This window comes from Nannospalax galili, unplaced genomic scaffold (assembly GCF_000622305.1).
Source record: "Nannospalax galili isolate Female #2095 unplaced genomic scaffold, S.galili_v1.0 scaffold383, whole genome shotgun sequence".
Classification (NCBI taxonomy): Eukaryota; Metazoa; Chordata; class Mammalia; order Rodentia; family Spalacidae; genus Nannospalax; species Nannospalax galili.
In genome coordinates this window covers 3,687,315-3,710,397 of record NW_008351346.1, presented here as the reverse complement: position 1 = coordinate 3,710,397, position 23,083 = coordinate 3,687,315, and the positions used below count along the sequence as shown (strand labels likewise).

Here is a 23,083-nt window from a genome sequence, read left to right as displayed (position 1 = left end):
TATAAATAGTGCTGTTCAATCAAGTGGTAAGTTGGTGACTGTCAGATTATTCTACTGAAAAATCTCAAGTAGGGCATGGTGGCACTGGCTTATAATACCAGCACTTCAGAAGAAAAGGCATGAATTTGAGGCCATCCCAGGGTACATACAGATCGAGATCCTGTCTTAAAGCCAACAGCCAACCAATCAACCAAATAACAACTTGTAATAGTTATGATTTGGGGGGCTGGGAATGGGAAGGATGCTTTTAAACCACAGAATGCACTTTTAAAGTTTATTCCTAGTTAAGTATTATTGCTGCTTCCTTACAAAATTGAATCATGCTTTTAATTATTCTTCGTGGGAAAATTTTGTATAAACTTCTCAAATTACTTTTGGAAGTATAATGTAGAAAAACTATACATTTTCAAACCTCTTTTAATAAAGTCATTAGTGGACTAACTTGGTTTTCATTTGAATATCCATAAGTGAGTCAGCCTAATAAACACCTTTTCCCAAGTATTTATTTGGTCCTAAATGTGCATCTTAAGTATAATGGCTTGTTCTCAACCTGCATAAACATCTGTGTCAATGTGAGCTTAACAACATGTATGTAGCTAACACAGAAACAAGGAGAAAAAAGACAACACAGATACTTTTGACCCAGAACAGATGAGAGAAGGAAGCCCCAAGGTGTTTGAGCCCACGGGTTCTCAGGGGTTTGAGGATTCGTTCTCTCTGAGTGAGGATGGCTGCCCGAGCCCCAGGCCATTTCCCTGGCCCCTGTAGACGGTACTGGTATGAGGTGCAGGGCCCCCAGAAGATCTCCTTGGCCAGCTTTGCATCCGAGAGGAGCAGAGAGAGTAGGTTGGGTTTGACCCCTAACTCAGAAGCGATTTCATCCATATAGTCAATATACTGTACTCGACGTGTATCTTTGGGGCTTTTCACAGAGCTGGAATGAGAAGAACATCAGAACCCATATTTCAGATGCTGTCACGGCTGTCACTTGAGCTTCCAGTGGAGTTTGCTCCTGTTTGCTTATTGAGTTCACTATTCTATACTTATTAAATCTTAATTTCATCTATAGGCCTCAACTTCTTTAGCACGGGAAAGTCTCAACACAAGATGTAAATCCTCGAGGTTTCCAAAGTTCCCAAGTACCCAGTAAACTGACAGATAGAAAATGTTGACTGGATGGATAAAGTCTGGATTATATCTGGATTTCCAGACACGGAATCCAGTTCCATGGTATGAATCTAATTAGCAAAGGATAGATGAATTGAAGAGTATTCTTGAAAAGTAAAAGCTACTCTGAAGGCCTGTCATGGTGGCACACACTTGTAGTCCCTGCACACAGGAGGTCAAGGAAGGAGGATCACCACGAATTCAAGGTCAGCCTGGACTACATAGTTAGTTCAAGGCCAGCTTAGGAAAAAAGTTGAGACCCTGTCTCAAAAAAGCAAAACAAACCAAAAATAAACACAGAGCCTCTCTGCTAACTCACTTAATGGTAAAAGAGAAACAAAACTGAAAGAGCTGACAAATTTTTAAATATCAAAACTCTAAAATCTCGGGAAGGAATAAGTTTGTATCATTTAAGACAAATTTAATGAAAAGTAAATGAACGAAGTAACCAAATGAAGTTACACAGAAGTATCAAATGAGGCTAGGGAAAGAGGTACTAAAACATTTACTACTAAATTTACGGTTGCTGCGGGGAGAGAAGTCATTAAAAGTCATTAATAGTCTTACCCAGTAATGAACTTGAACTACAATACCAACCTGCCAGCCAAGATGGGTCCACAGGTGCAACAGCAGCAAGACTGTTATGGAGGTAATCAATCACTCTCTGACTGGATTTGAGGCCTGCTCTGCAGCAGGGAATTCATGTCTGTACTGTAAATCCAATCAAAATCCTGTGGCTGAGGAGTTTGAGGGCTCAGAGGAGAACTTACTATTGCTGTGTGGTTAAATCAACATTTCCTCAAACTGCCTTCTCTATATTTGCTTATACCTGCAGACAAATGCTACTTTGATCAGAGAATCTTGTCTTTACAGTGCATGGTGGTGAATGTAGAGACTCATGGCCACTCAGAATATGTAATAGTTGAGTACTCAGACCAAAACAGGACATTTACATCACCCCCTCTAAGGCTTGGGTAACAACACGGAAGAGGAGGAGGAAAGAATGTGAAAGCCAGAAGACAGAAGGTTGCAAGATGTTCTTTTCTGGGCATGGTACACCCTTCTTTGTTTGTGTTGACTTTTTAATTTCTTGAAGCTTATACAGAGTTACATAAGGCCATTTCGCAGAGTATATAATGTGCTTTCAGCATGTTCCCCCATACCTCACTGCCCTTCGCCTTCTTATTCCCTGCTGGTCCCCTTTACCCCAAGACTGTTTTGTTTTTGATTTCATATCATTCATACATGCATGATTTTATGTATCTGTAATGTTTAGGGTCCATAAATGACAGAAATATATAATATTTGTCTTTTTTCAGTTGTATCCATTTTCTTGCAAGTGATATAACTTATTTTTGTTTATGGGTGAAAAATTCCATTGTGAATATAAAACACATTTTCTTTACTTCTCTGGACACCTAGGTTGGTTCTATAACCTAGCGATTGTGAATAGTACTGCAATAAACATTATTGCTGGGCAAGTACCTCTGTGATATTCCAACTTAAACACGGAGAAGTGATATATCTGGGTCATACGGTCAGTCTACTTTTAATTATTTTTAGGAACCTCCATAATGATTTCTAGAGTGACTTTGCATGGTGCTCATTGCATAGACATGGTGTTCTGTGGCTATTTAACAAGTGAGATTTATGTTTCATGATCAGGTTCTATCTACACATGTAATTAATGGAAAAGGGTCACCATGATATCATTGAACTAAAATTATCCTATTAGAACTCACTTAGGTGCAAACTGTATGAAGAGTAAAACCAAATACTCGTTCTGAACAGGTTTCATTTACTTTGATCAAAAATTGGATTCCTTACTCTTTTGCCTTGCTCCTTTTCCTTCTTTTGATCTCCGCCATCATTTCACTCTGTGAGGGTAAACTTTTCAGCCCTGGGAAAACAAGATGGACATTGGAAGACTGTCAGGAAGACTGAGTGACACAAGTGAACAAAGAATGGTTCTGAAATAGAATAGCATAATCATCAAGTCTCTGTAAAACCTATAATCAAAGAAATCGATTTTTAAGGTTTTTTTTCCCTCAGTTTAAATAAAAACTCAACATCCCCTGCATACTGTAAATACCCTTATCACGTTTTATAATTTTCCAAGGATCCTCAAAGTATACTGTGAACTGACACAAAAATCCTCTCTGAACATTTCCTGGCATTGAACTAACATCCAAAATGCAAGTTTTCTGTCCAGAGCAATGAAAATATCTTAGCATTCACTGTGTTTTTGTGTAGTGTTCAGTGATGGACAATGTCCCTAAATGGCAATAAAAGCATTTTGAAAGAAGAAAACAAATAATCACAGATGGAAACTGTATATGTGTGAATGTGTCAGGACAGAGAAGATAAGACATGATGAACAGAAGGTTAAATAACATCAGGGAGACAGAACAAGGAGAAGGAGGCACACTGGTTTCTGCCTCATTGGGTGTCACGTAACTGTTGTTGCAGAACTATGACCTATACAGGAATACTCTCAAGGTTTTCAATTTCAGTTTCAAAAGTAAGTGTGTAAAACATAAAAGGAACAGAGTTAGAAACTGAAAGGTCATGCAGTACTTTAAAATATTATTTTAAATATATATGTAAACCTTGGAAATACACCAAATGGATATGTGTCTATACATGTAGACTGTTCATGACATGGCTATTTATAATTATTCCAAATGGAGCCTGGTCTCCACAGTGAATCCAGGCCAGCTGGGTCTACAGGGAGACCCTGTCTCAAAAAAGACCAAAAAAAAATTAGAATAAGTTGTAGATATATATATATATGTATATATCCATATGTTTATTGTATAAGAAGATGGAGAGCTAGGTATTAAGTAAAAAAATGCAAAATAAGGATTCATTTCACAATATTACATTAAGAGAAAGAAACCAAGCACTATGTAGTGCATATTCTCCCAACATTTTCTCCATTCCTTCATATCACGTGTGTTTTATGATCCCCTCTTACTGGATTTTCTTTGGGTTGCAAGATCACGGTTTCCCATGTAGCTTGTTCATGTGTACTTTGTTTTGGCTCACCCTTCCTCCACCCCTTTGTCTTCCCATCCTCATATCTACTTCCTGTGTGATCTTTTCTATCGCCAGCATTCATATGTCTATGATTCTCTTCATACAAAGGAAAAAGCAAATCTGTTTGCTGCTATCAGAAATAAACATTGCTCTCTTTGGTGATGCTGGGGAAGGTGAGGCTGGAAAAGAGTCAAAAGAGAGTTTCTAAGTTATGGCGATGTCCCTTTGTTTTTAATCTCAGTGGTGGTTTTTGTATGTGTCTTCAATTTTTGAACTTGTTCATTGCCATATGCCTGTGCTTTTGTGTGTATATATTACGCTAAAATGAGTTTAGACAATTTTGCTTTACCAAGGTTATGAGGTATTAATAGACGATCCCAAATAAGCATAATAAATGATTGTTTAGTTACTTGTTTCGTATTATCCACTTGATGCTGATATTTACAATGATCAATTCATAGTGGAAGCCAGCAAAGAAGATACATATTTATCAGGAGGAGAAGACATACAGAAAATGAAACCAAAACACCAAAGTAGAGAGATGCTAGAGAGTTTTGTATGAGAATCAAATGTGTTATTACCCAAAACGAATAGCCACATATGTTCAGAAAATGAAAGATGTGACAACAAAATAGCTGCAGCCCTATATCCACTTCAATGTGGATATGTAGTCAAACCTTACTTAGGGAAAAACAGCACACCAAAGTCCTTACTTGTCTAGTTAATGACTTTACATCTCAGAATGCAGAGAATTTAGCAAAGTCACCCATGACACTGTATCACATTTTGAGGCATCATGGAAAAACTGTCCCAAGAAGATAGAATCTCAGCTACCCATTAAATCAAGCCTGGAAAACTTGGTCAAGATTATTTAGAATTGTGAAGGGAGAGGAACCATATGATTTAATCATATATTTTGGTCTCAGAATCTACAGTGCAGCTCTCCCAAACTTGACCCTGCTGCCTTCCTGGTACCAAATTTGTTTTCCTCAGAAGTATCAATTTTGATAAGGACTTAGGAACATGCTTTATTCATGAGAGGACTGGTGCATACCTGTGAACACACGCACAACCCATCGGCTTTGGAGCTCTGATGTGGGGATGATGGCTCCCGCTGGCTGGATGATGCCAATGAAAGCTAGCGTTGGCTTCTCTAGCCGAGGAGGGAAGACCAGTTTAAACAAGGAGTGCTGGCTGTCCAGGATTGTTGAGTCATCTCCCAAGAAAGGAAATGACAAGGTGTAGCCTGTGGCAAAGACTACAACATCTATGCTCTCCTCAGTACCGTCCTCAAAGATGGCAGATGCCTGGGTGAACTCCTTCACGTTTGGTTTTATCTGCACTCTTCCAGTAATGATGTGATTTGGCAAGTCATCATTGAGAACTGTTTGATGGTCAAGAATTCTACATGAACAAAAGTGTACTGTCAAGAGATGAGTATATATTTTCTTTTCTTTTTGTTTTGTTTTGTCTTTGAAACAGGGTCTCTCTGTAGTCCCAGCTGACCTGAAACTCACTGTGTAGACCAGACTGGCCAGTATCTCACAGAGATCCAATTGCCTCTGCCTCCCAAGTGCTGGGATTAAAGGCCTGTGCCACCACATATGGCTATTATATTTTTTCTTAATAAAAACATTAGGGTAGGTAAAAGTTCCGGGAGCTATTATATAATTTCAATAATTTTATTCTGCTTATTTGCACCCTCAGAAAGGTGATACAATTTATTAGTCAAAAGCTTGGTTTTCTGATTCAGAACTGGACCTCAGTACAGTCTATTTCTCTTACCCACTGGGAGACCTTGGATGAATCATGAAACACTTTGGTCTCAGTTTCCTATTCTGTAGAACTATAATAATGATATAAGAATCAGGTGAAATTTTTGCTAATCAAATGATAATATATATCTTTAATATATGTAATATATAATATATACCTACAAATATCTTTAGATAATAATATTTTACCAGGAACAAATTGTGCCCATTTTTGATGTATTTATTTACTCTCGATATGATGAAAACAAATTTGACATTAATTAGTCATTAATATTTTTATTACACTTATTGCACTTATTTTATTTGCTTATTTATTTGTGTGTGCATATGTGTGTGTGTTTGCATATGTGTGTGTATGTGTGTGTGTTTGCATATGTGTGTGTGTGCATGTGTGGGTATGAAGGTCAGAGGACAACTTGCAAAAGTTGGTTCTCTCCTTCCATCATGCAGGTTCCAGGATTCTACCTCAGGTGTCAAGCTTGGTAACAAGTGCTTTTACCCACTGAACCATCTCACCAGCCCAGTTATTAACATTTTAACAGGTATATCTGCAACATTTGAGAATAAATTTTCAATGGGAAAATTTGTAGTGACACTCAGGCCTTTGGTAAACTGCAGTTCAAGGGTTGAGGTGAGAATTAATAGCAGGGAATCATATTCTCAGGGTACATTAATACCCGAGCAATATTATTAAATATAGCTTACATGTTCTGAATAATTTCTCCTTTAAAAGAACATGAAGTCATACATACATCCTCAGTTAAGCAGAAGATTCTGTTGCATTCTTCCAGATACATCTTAATATTAATTTTCTGTTTTCAAATTTTTATTATATTTTGTGGAATGTTCTAAAACTTTAATACAGAAATCTCCTCAGGGTAAAAAGGAAACAAGACCAAGAATGGATACATGAACGATACCAAGTTTTACATGTCATATGGGGAAAATGAAGAAAGAACACATAGGAAACGTGGCCCCAGAGTTGGAATGAGAGAAGGAAAATGTGAGATGAGAGAACTAGATCAGGTCTGAGAACTGGCGGGGCTTCAGTGAGGTGAGAGAGAAAAGCCAAGAATTTACAAACACAGAACGGATTTTGGAATGATAAGGATAAACGTTGCAGTTTTCAGTGGTAAGATGGCTGAAGATGACTGAGGACAAGCATCTTGCAAAATGGGTAGGACAGGAAGTCAGTGCAGGTAAAGGGGCCAAAGGGCAGGACTAGAGAAGCGTGAGGCTGTTGCACATGGATAGTGAGTTGTCTGGGTTGGTGGTGGGTTGGAAGGTAGCAGTGAGTTCAGAGTTTTGAATTTAGAGAGTGGACATGCAAAAAGCAGGAGAATAGTGCCGTCGTACGAGTCTGAAATAGGACATATTTTAACGTCTCTACTTCTTCACTCCATGCCCCATACGACTTTCCTTATACCTCAGTTGAATAACCACGAACTCCCAGTAAGAAGGAAATACTTTGAATATTCCCCATCAAAATAAATTTGATGAGGAATTATGGTAGTTATCATTTACCCCATACATGTGGCTTATAGTTTTACTTGACTAATCCAATAGCTTAAACACACTGACTTACATTCCAGGCCTTACCTATGTTCAGGCAGCAGTCCATAATTGGCATGGTTAAACCTTGCATTTAATTTATTCTCTATGTGTCTGTTGAGCAGGAATGTGGGATACAATTTTTGGACAGCTCTATTGTAACGAGTGAACAGTGTAGCATCCATAGGATTTCCATGATCCCAAACCCGGTTCCATATCCATGCCCCCCGTCTTGTGCTAAGGAAAACCTGCAAAAGAGGAGCAATTGCTTAGTAAATATTTAGCTGCTAATCACTCTGGTCTTAGATTCTCAGAGTATCTGTTTTTTCAGTTGTCAGGGGACTAATATTAACTTCTCATACTGCCTCATCTACTGAGTCAGCTTCCTTTCTCTATAAATAGATCCAGTTACTGAAAGTCCTTTCAATTCACTTTTTTTTTCTGTCATAGACCTATTCCCATTTTAATGTTTGCTCTAGCTGTGCTAGATGTCTGGAGTGTCTGAGGTCCTAAATGTGAAAAACAAAAACCAAATCAAATACTTATAGGCTATTATGTTGGGAGCTACTCATTAATGTTTATATTTCCTGTAAGCTCTTCCATTTGAAATTTCATGATGAAAGAAAAACATATGAATAAAAAGTTAGGGATAAAATAAAAAATAAGGTACAAAAGTTCACACTGGAATTTTCTCACATTTACAAATGGAAAATTCCATGTACAATAAGCGCATGAAAAGGAGAATATACATTTTGAGAAGTATTTTGCTCTATCTTGAGTCATTTAACTGAAACCTTGAAAAGAGACTGCAGTTCTTTACCGATGATGCAGTCACCTGAGTGCTACGTCATCATCATGGATTTGTGATTCAGGTATCTCAGCATCCTGCCATGGTTCTTTTTTTTTTTTTTTTTTTTTTTTTTACAGAAAACATTAAGTATTGGGAAATTTTATGTTTGTTGTAGATTATGAATCAAAATAAAAAAATTAATTTTGATTTTTTTGCAAGGTTCCTTAGGAGTCAGAAACATGCTGTAGAAGAAAGATTGCTGTTTTCTTGCTCAGTATTTGTTCACAGTCAGTGAGAGACTAAAATTTTTTCCTATTCTTTGTTTTGTTTTGTTTTTCTCTGGTTTTGAGACAGTCTTCATGTAGCCCCAGCAGGCCTGGAATTCCCTATGGAGACCAGGCTTGCCTTGATCTCACAGAGATCCTCCTGCCTCTGCCTCCCGAGTACTGGGATTAAAGGCGTGCACCACCATGCCTGGCCTTTTATTCTCTATTCTTAATAACTTATACAGATCAGTGGTGCACTTTTTACTCAGGTTTGCATATACTGTCTATGGTTTAAACTTCATTTCCCTTATAAACAGCTTGGTGTCTTCTGCAAAATTCATTTCATTTAGAGATTTCCCATCTTGCCTGTGTAGATAGCACGTAGATAGCTTGTTATCCGATTCTAGCTGGATTGCTGCTTCTGTGACTCCAGTGCATTATGGAGTAGAAGGATTACCATACTGGTGCTCTGTTTTTTGTCATTTTTATTTAGTCAACAGGAAAATGTGTCATTGCAGCCTAAATGGGGATAATGCTGCTAAAGCGACAGAGAAAGTCTAGATTCACAAGGTCTCTGAAGGTTTCAAGCTTACACCCAAGAGCAGAATCAGGGTATGATCCCAAACCTGTTCAGCAACACGACTGATCTCGCCAGCCACATCGGCTCCAGAATTCCCAATGCCGATCACGACCACTCTCTTCCCCACAAAGCTCTCTGAGTGCTTGTACTCCCAGCTGTGGAGGTATCTGCCTTGGAACTTCTCGATCCCTGTGAGGGAGAGACAAATCCCCAAGTCACACACAGAAGTGGAAAACGATGCCTGGAAAATTTATTCCTAATATGAAGTTTATGTTATGTAAATTCCTTTCTCTGTTCTTGACAATTTATTGCCAATATTACAAAATAAGATTATCCAAAGAACAAAATATTCTAGCAGTGATGATGTGTCTAAGACTAAAATCAGAGAAGATGTTTCTTTTAAAAATATGCTCAATTTTATTATTTACTTGCTTATTTTTATTTTATGTGTATGAGTGTTTTGCCTGCATGCATGTAAGTTCAGCCATTTGTGCAATGACGGTAGAGGCCAGAAGAGGGCAGTGGATCCCCTGGAACTGGAGTGATAGACGATTGTTAGCCATAATATGGGTACTGGGAACCAAACCCAGGTCCTCTGAAAGTGCAGCCAGTGTTTGTAACTGCTGAAGCATCTCTCTAGTTCCAAATATAACCAATTTTAAATTTGATTAATGTGTTGTTTCTTGTGTGTCTTTTTTCTAATTTTCTATTCATAGATATGTAACTATTCTTCACTTTTTTTGTAACTCTAAAAAAATTCACTAATATGTAAAGATCTTTTAGCAGTATATATCCCTGTTGTCTAAAAGTGATTGAATGCAAGCCACAATTGAATTTCCTAGAAGTACTATAAACATGTGTGGAAGTCAGTCATGGTGGTGCACACCTTTCATCCCAGCACTCGAGAAACAAAGGTAGGCAGAACTGTGAGATTGAGGCCAGCCTGGTCTACAAAGAGCATTCCAGACCAGCTGTGGTTGCAGGGAGACCTCGTCTCAAAAATATGAAAAAAAAGGTGTGAAAATGTTAGCAATTTTAACTCCATATTTTATTTAACCCTAGATAATCTAAAATGTTACTATATAGCTAATACAAGGTTATTAATGAAGTACTTTATACATTCCTTTTATGTATTCTAAGTTTGGTGCTTATTTTACAAAGGAAACATGTTAATTTGTGTTCGTCACATACCAAGTGCTCATTAGTGACATCTAGCTAATGGCTACTCTAACACCAGAACCTGGCGTATTGTAAGTTAGTTTCAAAACATTCTGGAAAAAATTACATTTCAAAAGTGTCATGTATGTTGCCATAATTTGTAAAATTATGTCATGCATATCTGTTATTCATTGAGTGTGCCAAAGACTTCTAAAATGTCTCCAAATGCTGTTTTTCCCCCTCTGAATCCTACTTCCCTTATTTTATTGAAAGTCTCCATCATCATTGTCTCTTGAAACGATGGTTTAAAGTCTTCCTTATGAATATTCTCAAGTTGATTATACTCCTCCATCAATTAATGTTCCACATCACTGAAAGATTGATCTTCATAAAATACAAACTTGGTCATATACTTGTTTCCCCCAAACCTACACACACACACACACACACACTGCAATGGTTTGTTGATTCTTACATACTTCTTCCTGCTCAGCTTCATCAAGTCTGGGTCATTCTCTGAGATTTATCCTGTGATTTCATATCTACTACTTTTTACACACCACTTCCTCTTCCAGGCAATACTCTCTTCAGACCTTCCAATTTCATTGTTACTTCTATTGCTAGATCTTTCCTGATTCTTCTGGAAAGCTATCACACCCTAACTTGTATTCCCTCTGTGCCATACAAATACTTTTGTCCAGTGCTTATAATAGCTTATGCATTAAGAGTTTTAGAGTCTTAAGACTTTTCTTACATACTTGGCAGAGAAATACCTGCAAAATCCTGTAAAGGCAAATACTTTTCAGTGTAGTGCCCACTGCAGACCATGACCCCATCAAAGATATAGGTTTTCTGCACCCGGTCAGTTTCTACTACAACATCCCACTGGCCAGAGGTTGAAAAGTCAGGGCGCTTCCTCACACTGCACACATTTGTCTAGGAAACAAGAAAGAAAGTCTGAGTTTTAGAACATTTTTCTCAATCTTAGTATTTTTTCTCCCATGGAATTCTGTGCTAAATAAACAAAGTAGCTCTAGGTATGCCTCCTGGATCTTTAGAGATTTTGAACACATAAACTTGCTAAAAGCCATTTCCTAAATGTTTATACTTTGGAGTACAAAATGCTTTGGTTTTATTTTCCATGACCTATATTTTTATTTAATCAAATTAACCAGAAGTTATATTTCAGGTTCCAAGTGGGATAGTGCTCCTCTATTTGGGGAGATAAGACAGAAACAGGTCTTCACTAATCGTGAGAAGGAGGAGAGAACATTTCTTTCAGAATTGTAGTGGGAAACGCAAATTGGAATTGTGCCCCCACTGGCTCTGGTTGTATAGACTTGCCTCAACCAATGTGCAGGTGATGGGTGGGGCTTTCATGCCTTACCTGGAACTGGATGTGTTTCAGAAGCCCAAAGTGTCTGGTGTACATCCTGAGATACTCCATCAATTTGGAGTTGTGCATATAGTTGGGGTAATGGTCAGGGATAGGGTAGTCACTGAAGGCTGTCATCTCCTTGGAAGTGTTAGAGGTCAAAGATTTGTACATTCCAGGACGTCCGCTTTCTGGTGTATCCTACAGGAAACAAAGAAACTGTGGCTTCCAGAATCCAAGAACACAGTGTGGACTGTGTCAGGGATGATCAGAACTGTGGTGTTTGGTATATTTTTCTTTGAAAAATTGGTATTTAATCTCCAGTTTTCTGTAATAGTGCTCAGCAGGATGAGGGCATTGAGCTCATTTCCTAATGAAAGTTTCTCTTACTAAAACTGTATTTTTAGTGATTGGATGTGGTAATAGTAGTTATTTCACAAAAGGAAACAGATAACAGACAGATACTAGAAATATATACAAAACAAACAGAAACAAAATTAGAAAAGAAGAAATAACACAGGAGGTTTGGGAGAGGCCCAATGGACAAAATCAACCTCATAGATAAAGGAATTTGGTTTAAGAGACTACACTAGTAAAACAAATAATTATATGATTTGGAACAAAAAATAATTCAAATATGGGGACTATTAACCTATAAACAAATAATAATGATGGCTATAAGATAAATGTGATGAATTCATAAGAACTACTTTTTAAGGCTCATGTATTATACATCAGTAAGACACATCAATATTAGGACTACACTTCCCTTTTTCTGAGACACTGTCTATGAGATAAACTCACTCCTTTGAGTTATGCATAGCTGCATTTGCAATGAACTACACCTTTCTTGGTAGAAACAGTTTTTCCAGCAACTAATGACATAAAATTTCTCAAGATCCTATGACTAGATGAAGTACTACAGGCAGTTGATGACAGCTGAGGGAGGAAGAATCAGTTTTCCCCAGGGATGAGCTCCCTGAGAGGCCACCCAGTCTCTGGTGGTCACCCTCAAACACACATACAAACAGTCAACAGCAAATTAACTCAGTAGGTTATGTATCTATATATTTATATACCTAAATTTATACATATATGTATATATGTAACAAAAACAATTACAAAAGAAGGGGTCATGAATTTGAGAGGGAGTGAGGAGGGATGTGGGAGGAGTCGGAGTGGGGGAAGTAGGGATGTAGATGATGTAAATACAGTACACATGTATGAAATTATTCTCAGAAAATGAAAAATTTAAATAAATGTCCCCCACAAAACAACATATAAGTAATCACATGGTATGGAGGGAAATGTCACAAGTAAGATTCAGTAGATCTTATGTCCTTTGGTCAAGTTTCCTAGAGGCAGGATAACTATACACACTTTTTGAGTTTTAGCATTCTTACGTAAAATCTGCATATTGATACTCCAAGTATTCCATGTGAGGTTGTCAGGGAAAGGAAAGTGAATAGGATTTTGTAGTTACTACAAGGAATTTTGAGTTTATTTAAATACCATATGTTACTAATTTGAAAAGTACACTTAGGGAGTAATTTGTACACCATCAGAGTTTTATTTTCCAGTCAAATGAAAACAATTCCCATAAATCCAAATAACAATATTTATAAACTTACCTCATAGTTCCACAGTCCTCCAATATCATTTCTCTTTTCAAAGCATGTGGGTTCAAGTCCCTCTTCTAAACAGCTCTTGATGGCACCTAATCCGCTTACCCCGGCACCAATCACTGCAATTTTTTTTACTTTCATGGTCTCTTGAAAAAAGAAAAGTTCTTTCAGTTTTGTTTTGAGCAACAAAGCCCCAAAGCCCCAGTTCATTGCTATATCGGTGTCTCCCTTCATTTCAGCAATTGACATATTTTTGACTACAGCTTTACTTACTTCTATTATAGCTTACTATGCAATCAAAATTTTATTTAAAAATATTTATATAATGAAGGTTACTGTGACATAATCTGCAAACTAAGACTTGAAGAGGGGCTCAAATTTGCCACAAATTTGCATCTGACTGTTGTGTTGAGTCCTATGGTTTTCTGTTCTGTTTCTACTCCTTCCATTTTAGCTTTATTCTCTATTCAGTGTCTTCCCATTATTTCTAATGAATTGTATCTTAACATCTGTGCAGACATGGACAAATAGCAGCAACATTGCATGATAATTTCTCTTGTCTGTTCATTTGATTTTTGGGTTCTTGGTTTTATGTCTGTGGGGTAAGATGGTTAGAAAATACACTCATTCCCTCTTACCTCAGATCTCAACATCTCTATATGGTGTCCAAGGCTCTTGGTGAATCAGGCTCCACCCTGTTCCTTGATCTTTTCTGATACCACCCCTCCCTCTTGCCTGTCACCACTACGTTATATAGAACAGCATGACTATCTTACTTTGGTGACTTTCTGCTTGTTTCTTCTGTTGTACAGAAATTCTTCTCTTTTCCATATACACCCACATTGTAATTTTCTTTGCCTTTCTCTTCAATACCCATAACTGACAATGCACAGTTTAGAATTTTGCTCTAGATTCTAGATCGATTTAAAATTTTTAGGATGTGCTGTATTCCTTCTTCATCTGGATGGTGACATATGAGGATGGGGACATCACATTCTCTGTGAGTCCACATCATAGTGCCAAAGGACAGCATAGGAATGCAATGACCAAGAAATGGTCTCAGCTTTCTAAGGCCACCCACTGCTTTATCCTAATCTTGGCTCGATAGAGGGATTCCTATTGTGCTCCAATTTTAAGGACATTTTGTGGCTTTACTTCTTGTTTTCCTTTCACTCTGAATCCTGATTCATGTTTCTTGTAGAAGGAGTTGTTTTACGGGTGAGTTATAGACTCTGCTGTCTGTTGTGGGAGCTGAAGCAAGCCCAGGACTGTGCCCCTCCCACTGAAGCTCTTTCTTCTGCCCTTGTAGGGTGTGAAGTATACTGTGGTCATCTGTCCAGCTGACATGATGAGCTTGCTGAAGAATTCATTCTCTCAGCTGCACAGAGTCCAAAGCTGGACTTGAGGAGGAGAAACAGGAATTCTATTCAGGTTGAAGGATAAGCCACATTCTGCAACTAAAATGAATAGAAAGCCTTGTGCTTTGGGAAATAAAGCCAATATTGTATTTTAATGCTCATTTTTCCTATGTCTATAGAAAAATTCATTACTCAGAACTAGCGAGAAATAGAAATGTATCTAAGTATGTATATTGATAATACTTTCACATGCTTAACAATTATAAATGCATTTTCTCCTTTTATATACAGATTTTAAGTTCGTTTACAAATGCATTTTCTTCTACTGTTATATACTGACTTTGTATTCATTTATAAGTGTATTTTCTTCTTTTATATATAGAATTTTTATGTTCATTTAAAAATGGAGTATAAGGGTCATTTAATCTTAGAATAAAGCAAAACTCATGTCTAAAATTTCATATCTATTTAATAAGTAGAGCATCATCTTTTCCCATTCCTCTATGATAACTACGAATTTTTTGTTACATAAGCCCAGGAATCTTTACTTTTCTACTCCCAAATTAATTGATGTTTAACACTTTAAAAATCATAAAATACTAAACTAAGAGAAAATAAAAATTACATATTCCAGCAAATCAGAGATTGTTCGGTATATGTAAGTTTAGACTCTCCCCTTTTTTGATCTATTTATGTCCCTTTAACATAGAGTTTATCAACCAGTTTTTCATCTAACAGTTTTAATAAACAGATTTCCACATACCTGCAAGTCATAGGCAATACTTGTTTAATGAGTTTATTAATCATAATGGTTGTAGAACTTTCCATATAATTTTCAGCTGTGCATTTTAGATTTTTTCATATTTCCTCTATTATTAGTAAATAAGTTTTCCTACCTTTGCATCTTTTCTGACTCTAAAGATACTGCAAATTTATTTCTTTTTCATGTGACTGTATCTGTATCAATTGTTTCTATTACTCCCAGGCTATAAAAATACAGGCACTGCTCTTGAAATGGTGTCTAGGGAATAGCATCTATTCAGCAAATGGTAGTCAGTGTTTTAATCATTAATTGGAAAACATTATGCAGAAAATCTTCAGTGAAAACCTCACAATGGGGAGTAGATTAGGGAATGTGTCTGCTGGGCTCCCTATCTGGATTTATGTGTTTTTTCCATTTCATTATCTTTAATTTCTGATTTTTCCCTCTATCCTTAATTTCACGTCTGTTTGAAATTTTGATTCAGAACATTTATATTAAACAAGTATAAGGTAAAATAATTGCTAGGAGCAGGTCATGTATCATGCAGAACATTTGATGTTAGCATCAAGGAAGCAAAGATCAGTGCAGCAATAAGTATAATACATAACAAAACAAGTGCCAAGATAATCACTATATTATCAGAGTACATTAATAGTCATTTATTCAACTTGTGTCTCTATCCAGAAGAACATATTTAAAATTGAGAAATCCTGGCAATTTGGGGCTATATTTTTGCTGTTATGAGAGAATGATTGAAACCAATCCAATATGAGGAGATACAAGAAGGCAGACAAATCAATGGATCTACCTTGCTACCCACAACGTCCTGGTGTTCTACAAGAAGGGTTGTTCAACTCACAATCTTTAAGAGAGCTTGTCTTCTTCCTGGATTCAGCAGCGTGCAGTTGTGCTGTTGTTTTTTCTGTCCTTAACTCAGGTTGAGTTGCTTCTGTGCCAAGGGACTGTGACAGAGATTCTCCGCTCTCCTTGCTGGTCAGGTCTCTGCGGTCTTCTTCCCAAGTGTCCTCTCACCTCCAGAAGAACATGGTGCTGCTTCGCATCCACAACCCTCTTTTATATTTACCTGGCCCCTTTTGCTCATGAGAGGGCAGGATCTTTGCACAAGCTCCTAGAAGGATCCACCCTTTTGTTTTTCTTGGACAAAAAGTGTCAGCATTGTAGATAGAGATAAACTGTTTCTATATAACTGCTACAAATTACTTCTGAGAAAAATCTGTCTCCAAATTCCCCCTTTGGGACTTTCAAGCACAAAAGAATTCTCCTTCCCAAATTTTGTCAAGACTTTGCAATGATAAAGTACTACAAAGCCATTTCCAATATGATGTGCTCATTCCCTTATGCATTATGGTTGTCTAGCCTGAATCAATAGGGTGCTAATGTACAGATATAGACACAGATGCAGATGTTTGAGAAGGGATTCATTAATGGAGTTTGTTCACATGACTGTGCCAGCTGAGAAGTCCCACAAACCTGAGGCCCTGTGATGCTGGTAGAGTGACTCAAACCAGGGAAGTTGATGTTGCAACACTCCATCTAAAGTTGAAGACCTGAAATCCAAGGAAACTGTTGTTTTAAATCCAGGAAACTGTTGTTTAAATGATGGAGTACAAAAGCAAAAGAAGAGCTTAGAGTTCTGGTGTCCAAGGATTGTAGGAGAAAAGAAAATTGTCTTTCCTTTGCATTTTTATTCTATTTATACCCCCAGTCAATTGGATGGTGACTGCCCACATTGAAGATGGATCATTCCTACTCAATGGACACTGAGTCCCAGGCTAGTCTTTGGAAAACCTTCACAGACACACCTGAGTTAGTCTAGACTTTTAATCAATGCCAATGACGTGGATTTCCCATGCAGGAAAAGAGTAATGGACTTACCATCTATTGGATTTGAGAACGAGGCTTTGCCAGCTGTCTTAGCCCCTTTAATCCAAACAAATTGACATGAAATATTAGGCATCACGTATCCACCTTTTGTTAACTTGGCATCCATATGGTTTTCCTTAATCCATACTAAATCTTTAAAGTCAGTGAAACAGTGATAGCTTTACCTAATATGATATAGCATTCCTACAGATGACTTTCTAAAGAATGTTAACCCTTCCTGATAGAGGAGGTAAAATACTTGGGTGATGTTGCTCATCTCCTGATATCCCCAAACTCAAATACTGTGGTGGATACTTAATGTAAAATTAAAACTTAGATATTCTTATAAATATTATATTACACTAATAAGAAGAATGAAAATAAGTCTATGATATACGCATACATTCACACAAATGTGCACAAAACATATTCACAACAAAATAAAGATAGACTGCTCATGGCAATTACAGTACTAGTTTCTATAACTGATCTCTAGTCATGGTCATAGTTGGTCAGAATCTAAAAATTTACTGGACACTGAGTTAGCCTATGACCTTTCCTGTGTATATGAATCTTTAGGAAATCAACTGTAGCCAAGGTGCCCAACCGAGGACTGGAATTCAGGAGAGCTCATAAAGATTCCTAGGACTGTCTCAACTTGCTCCAAGAAAGGGGTTGTGGGTACCAGAAGACTCTGTATACTGGGTACATACTACTTGGAACAAAAGGCCAGGCTCAGGTATGGCATGGTGAGGCCAAGACCAAGTCAAGGGCCCAGTGTCACGGAGCTTCTAGGACCAGGCTGACTGGGCATTTACTTGTCAGGTCACAGCATGTTATCTGTAGGTCCACAGACACCTGTGCCCGGAGAAAGGCCTTTGCTGGGTGATTTAGCCAAAAGGATCAGATTCCCACAGAGTCATGCTTGGGGTAAATAGGCAGGAAAGAAACTTAACAGACTTTTGGAATCCCTTTCAGATTCTGTATTTTTCTTAGTATCAGACTTGATGTTGCCCTGACTTCTTGGTCTTCCGAGCCACACAGACTTATTCCCGTCTCAAAATCCATGATCTATCTCCTCAGCACTTGAGTTCCCTGAAACTAGGCTATTCAGGACTCAAAGGGCTGGTCTTATCTGTAGTATCTTTTAGAATTATGACTCCAGTCTGTTCAGAACTGGGCTTGTCCATGCAGGATATGGGGCTCTATCATCTACACATAACCAGCATCCCTCATGACCTTAGGTCCAGGACACATACCCACCTCTTCAGGGCTGAGCCTGGCTATGGAACCACTGATCTCAGAACCCTTATCTGTGGCTATGTTGAAAGGCTTTTTGGGTACAGAGATCTGATGTCTGGTGGCGGCAGCATGGGCTCTGGGCTAGGTTAGAAGTTGGTGGAGGCACCCTGAGGGCAACTGAGGGATCTAGCGCTCTAAAAGACCTAGCTAGCTAGTTTCCTTGGGTGGAAAAGCAGTAATCAGTGTCAGAAACGAGCAGTCCCTTGCCCATATGGTAGGTAGCCTACCGCTATTCCAAGGTTTGCATCCTAACTCATAGGTCTTTGAACCTGCCTTGCAACAGGGTCTTCACCTGGCCTACTATGGTAGTCTGGCTTCTGATGGTAAAGGCCTAGGAGAAGTACACAGTGAAGGTAAATTCCTGGGGTAAATTCCACACGTGTGGCCATCCATGATGATGGCTTCCATAGGCATGTGGCTGTCCAAGAACTCCAAGTAGAAGTTAGAAGTTATGCTGCCAGGCATATGAGTCCAAGGCATTGGTAAGGCACTTGCTACCTGCCTATCTTGTATATGTAGCCCAAGTTGTCCACTAGGATATTGCAAGTGGCATAGGCCAAAATGAAGTTAGCTCACTTTCTTGGTGAGGCCAGCATTCAGGATGAGGCTCTGGGAGCCTCTCAGCTCCCCCCTTTGTCCAGCTCCATCTTAGAGCCATTATTCTCTAGGTTCAAATATCCATGCTGTCTGGAACACCATTAACTCCTCTAGGCCTCTGATCCCATGCCTACCTCATCAGGAGGGGCAGGACATTTTTGTCTTAATTCTAGTGCCTGGCATGGTGAATGCATTTAAATACTACTGACAGAGTCTTAAATAGAAGATTCAACATGCTCTCCAGGTGCTTGGCGGACTCTGAGGTTCCGAGTACCTCAGTCTCAGCTCCTCGACTATTCACAGGTTCATCTGAAAGTCTCACCAAAAAGTAATTTTTTACTTACTTATACAGGCCTAGACCAGAAACTGGCTAGAAATGGGTCTTGGAAGCCAACCTTCCAGGGACCCTTTTAGTTGTAGCAACTGCATCCTTTTATCTCCTGGGTGAATGAGAAGAATCTTTTTCTATTCAGTCTGTATTTTATTCAACTTTCATGGCTGGTAGGGTGATCTACACATGTCTTTTTGAGAAATCTGGGTCATTTGTAGTCTTTTGTAAATCAGGTTGTATTTTCTATTGACCTTAGTCACAGGGCATCATAATGCTAAATATACCCTAAAAGATCTCATGTATTCCAGACACAATCTTACTTATCCATATAGAAGAATAACAATCAAATATCTCCCTGTAGTCTGGATCCATCACTCCAGCCAGCATGTAATTTGTCCATAGCCTACTCTCTCAGACTTAGCAGAGTTTTTGACTAATTTCTCTGATCTTGGTTGCTTTCTTTGTTGGATGAATTATTGCTTGTTCTTTACTTTCTCCCGTATCAGTAGTAAGGTTTTGTTGGTTTGCTGTGTTGGACCTGATTGATTACTTCTTAGCTCTTCTTTTCCTTTCTTTTCTTTTTTTTTTTTGTCTTTTTGAGACAGGGTCTCCTTGTAGCCCCAGCTGTCCTGGAACTTACTATGTAGACCAGGCTGGCTCCAAACTCACAGAGATCTGCCTGCCTCTGCCTCCCAAGTGCTGGGATTAAAGGCTTGTGCCACCACACCCGGCTCCATCTATTTTTATCATGAAATTTATTCTTTTCAGTGTTTTTGTGACCAAGACTGTCTTTCCTGCTCCAGAGTCTATAGTATTCCATTAGATAACGTCTGGAAAGTTGGCATGGTCATGAAATGGTTTAGTTTGTGCTTACCTTGAAATGTCCTTACTTCTCTCTCAGTTTTAAAAAGCAGCTTTACAGGGTATGGTAGTATTTTTTAGCATTCGTTTATTTTCAGGGCTTGAAATATAGCAATCCAGATTTTCCTGATTTTTATGGTTGTTGAGAGATATGATGTTTCAGTGCTTCTACCTCTGTAGTTGAGCTGGCGTTTTAATATTCTTTACTTACCCTATATTTTTGGCACATTGACTGTGACATATCATGAGAGGTTCTTCTCTGGTCTCGTCTATGCAGGGTTCTAATGTTTCTTGTGTTTGAAGGTGATTTTCTTTCTCTGGGTTTGGGACATCTGCTGTAATTTAGATGACTGCATTTTCTCTGCCTTCAGTGTTTCTCTGGCTCCTTCTATCCCATAGAGTCTCAGCTTTGGTTTTAGATGACATCGCAGACTTGTTAACAGTGCGGCCATGTCCTTTTGTTTTCCCGTCTTTGAATGTGTGAACCTTGTCCTCCACCCTCATGTTCTTCCTTCAGCTGCACCGAATCTACGGATGATGCTTTCCTTGCCAGCGTGTTTTCCTTTGATTGACCACGTTTTTCATTTCCAACAATTTTATTTATTTTTTTAATTTTCAAAATCTAAATTTCCTTCCTGAATTTTTCTTCCATGTTGTGATATTTTATCCACATTCATGATTTTCCCATTCATGCGGCTGAACTTTTCTTCAGTTTTTCTGAGTTTTCTCTCCAGGTCCTGAATTATATGCGACTGCTTGTTTGTATTCTCTTTTAAGTCACTTTACTTTTTTTAACTTTTGAAATCTTCATCTGACATTTTTCCCATTTCAGTAACTTTGATTCTTTTGGAGAAGTCACATTGGCGTGTTTCTTTTGTATCTGTCTTGCAATTTGCATGTCTATTGTCTTGTATATCTCTTTCAATTATTATTTTTTTTTGGTGGGGAGAGTTTATTTTACTGGCCTGGCACTCACTACATAGACCAGGCTGACTTGGATCTTAGAGAGCTCCACTTGCCTCTGTCTCCTCAGTGCTGGCTGGGATCGAAGGTATGTGGCACTGCACTGGACTTCAAGCAGCCTACTCTTGAAGCCTTCATCCTCAGTATCACTCAGTAAGGAGAAAACAAATTGCTTTTGGCAGTATCTATGCTTCCTATCCTGTTGCCAAGGAACTACGTGTGCTAATGACGTGTTTATTTTTCCCTATCTTTTAACTACTACTTTATTTATTATTTTTATTTTATGTGTATAAGCCTGCATGTATGTATGTGCACCCATGCTGTGTAATACCCATGGAGTTAGGAGGGGGCATCAGAACCCATGTCCTCTGCAAGAACAACCAGTGCTCTTAACCACTGAGCCATCTCTCCTACCTCTGTGTCACCCCCCTTTAATTTTTTTCTTCAGATATCTTAAGATTTTGCAGTGGAAGGAGAAGGCATTTGGGGCAAAGAAGCCTTCTGGCACTCTTGAGATCATCACAGTGAGGAAATCACTTAACTGACATAGGGAGAAGGCAAGTCTGGAAGCCAGGTGAAGTGACCAGGACAACAAGCAGGAATCAGCATTTTCCATTTACATATCAATACAGTCTTAATGTGGCACAGCTGTTGCTTATTTTTAAATACTAAAAGTTTAGAGTCATTCATTCATAGCTCTGAAATACACTCTACTTTCTCCTTTAGTTCTTTCTTCAAAATAATCACAATTTAAATGAAAATCAATTTTAATATTTCTAATGAATTGAAACACAAAATGTTTTAACTTATAGTTCTCAACTTTTATGTTATAAACTGAAGCCTTTATGTCTGAATGAGAATTTAATAGAATTAGTTGGAAAGAGAACATAAAACAGAAAATACAGTCCGTGCAAAGAAAATATATATAAATTCCGATAAGTATAATCAAACTTTGTGAAACCAGTCAAGGGTCTACTTTATGTTGCAAAAATACTTTCAAGGTTTCGAAAGGATTCAAGACTGTTTTAAACACAAGCTTTTCTTGTGCATTCAAAATGTTATATAGAAATTAATGCGCACCCTTTTTAAAAAAAAGTTTATTTATTTATTTTTTAGAAGAAGCATTTCATTACAGCTTTAACATACTTAATAAAAGTTTCCAGAATAAATGTACGTCTCTTTCAAAAGTGGCTATAAAATTTTTAGGTTCACTGTTGAATTAATACAGTTATACAATATTAAATTCAGTATAAGCCCTGTAAGACATTGCTTCTTACAGAAAGACTCATTGTTTTTGCTAATAACACTCAGTATTGGCACATGCCTCATTAATCTGTATGTCACTGATTATTACTAGTCATAATCAGTTTCCTAATAACACTCAGTTGTTGGCGCATGCATCTCTCATCTGTATGTATCTGATTATTACTAGTCATAATTGGTTGCACTCGGATCCTTGGTACCTGTGTATGTCTGTAAAGTCATTGGGTAGATTTCAATGGTTCTGTTTATCACCTCTAATTAACATGACATAAATCACACAGAACATAAAAAAAAGATCTCCATTTCATTTTAAAATGTACTGTTTCTTACAGAAAGACTCCCATTTCTAAAGATATATATGTAGTTGTAAAGTATATCTGAACATTTCCCATAGCCATTATAGTAGGGTTAAATGAGATCGACATACATATTGAT

General features: G+C 37.9%; 1 protein-coding gene across 1 annotated transcript; it reads right to left on the bottom strand.

Annotated features, from left to right (window-relative positions):
* Positions 1–567: 567 nt before the first annotated feature.
* LOC103746128 (dimethylaniline monooxygenase [N-oxide-forming] 5-like) lies at positions 568–14,038 on the bottom strand. Its single transcript, XM_008848236.2, has 9 exons — positions 13,965–14,038; positions 13,333–13,472; positions 11,714–11,902; positions 11,100–11,262; positions 9,215–9,357; positions 7,581–7,780; positions 5,261–5,610; positions 2,995–3,067; positions 568–934 (listed from the first exon to the last, which is right to left on the bottom strand). The coding sequence occupies exons 2-9, from the start codon at positions 13,465–13,467 to the stop codon at positions 568–570; spliced, it is 1,620 nt and encodes a 539-aa protein (XP_008846458.1). The 5' UTR covers positions 13,468–13,472; positions 13,965–14,038.
* Between the last annotated feature and the right edge of the window lie 9,045 nt (positions 14,039–23,083).

Excerpts from the sequence above, each read along its gene's own strand:
- LOC103746128 (XM_008848236.2), bottom strand. The coding sequence starts at position 13,467 with ATGAAAGTAAAAAAAATTGCAGTGATTGGTGCCGGGGTAAGCGGATTA. Across the intron at positions 11,903-13,332 it reads GAGGACTGTGGAACTATGAG|GATACACCAGAAAGCGGACG; the intron begins GTAAGTTTATAA and ends TGTTTCCTGTAG. Across the intron at positions 3,068-5,260 it reads GGTTGTGCGTGTGTTCACAG|GGCTGAAAAGTTTACCCTCA; the intron begins GTATGCACCAGT and ends TTGTTTTCCCAG.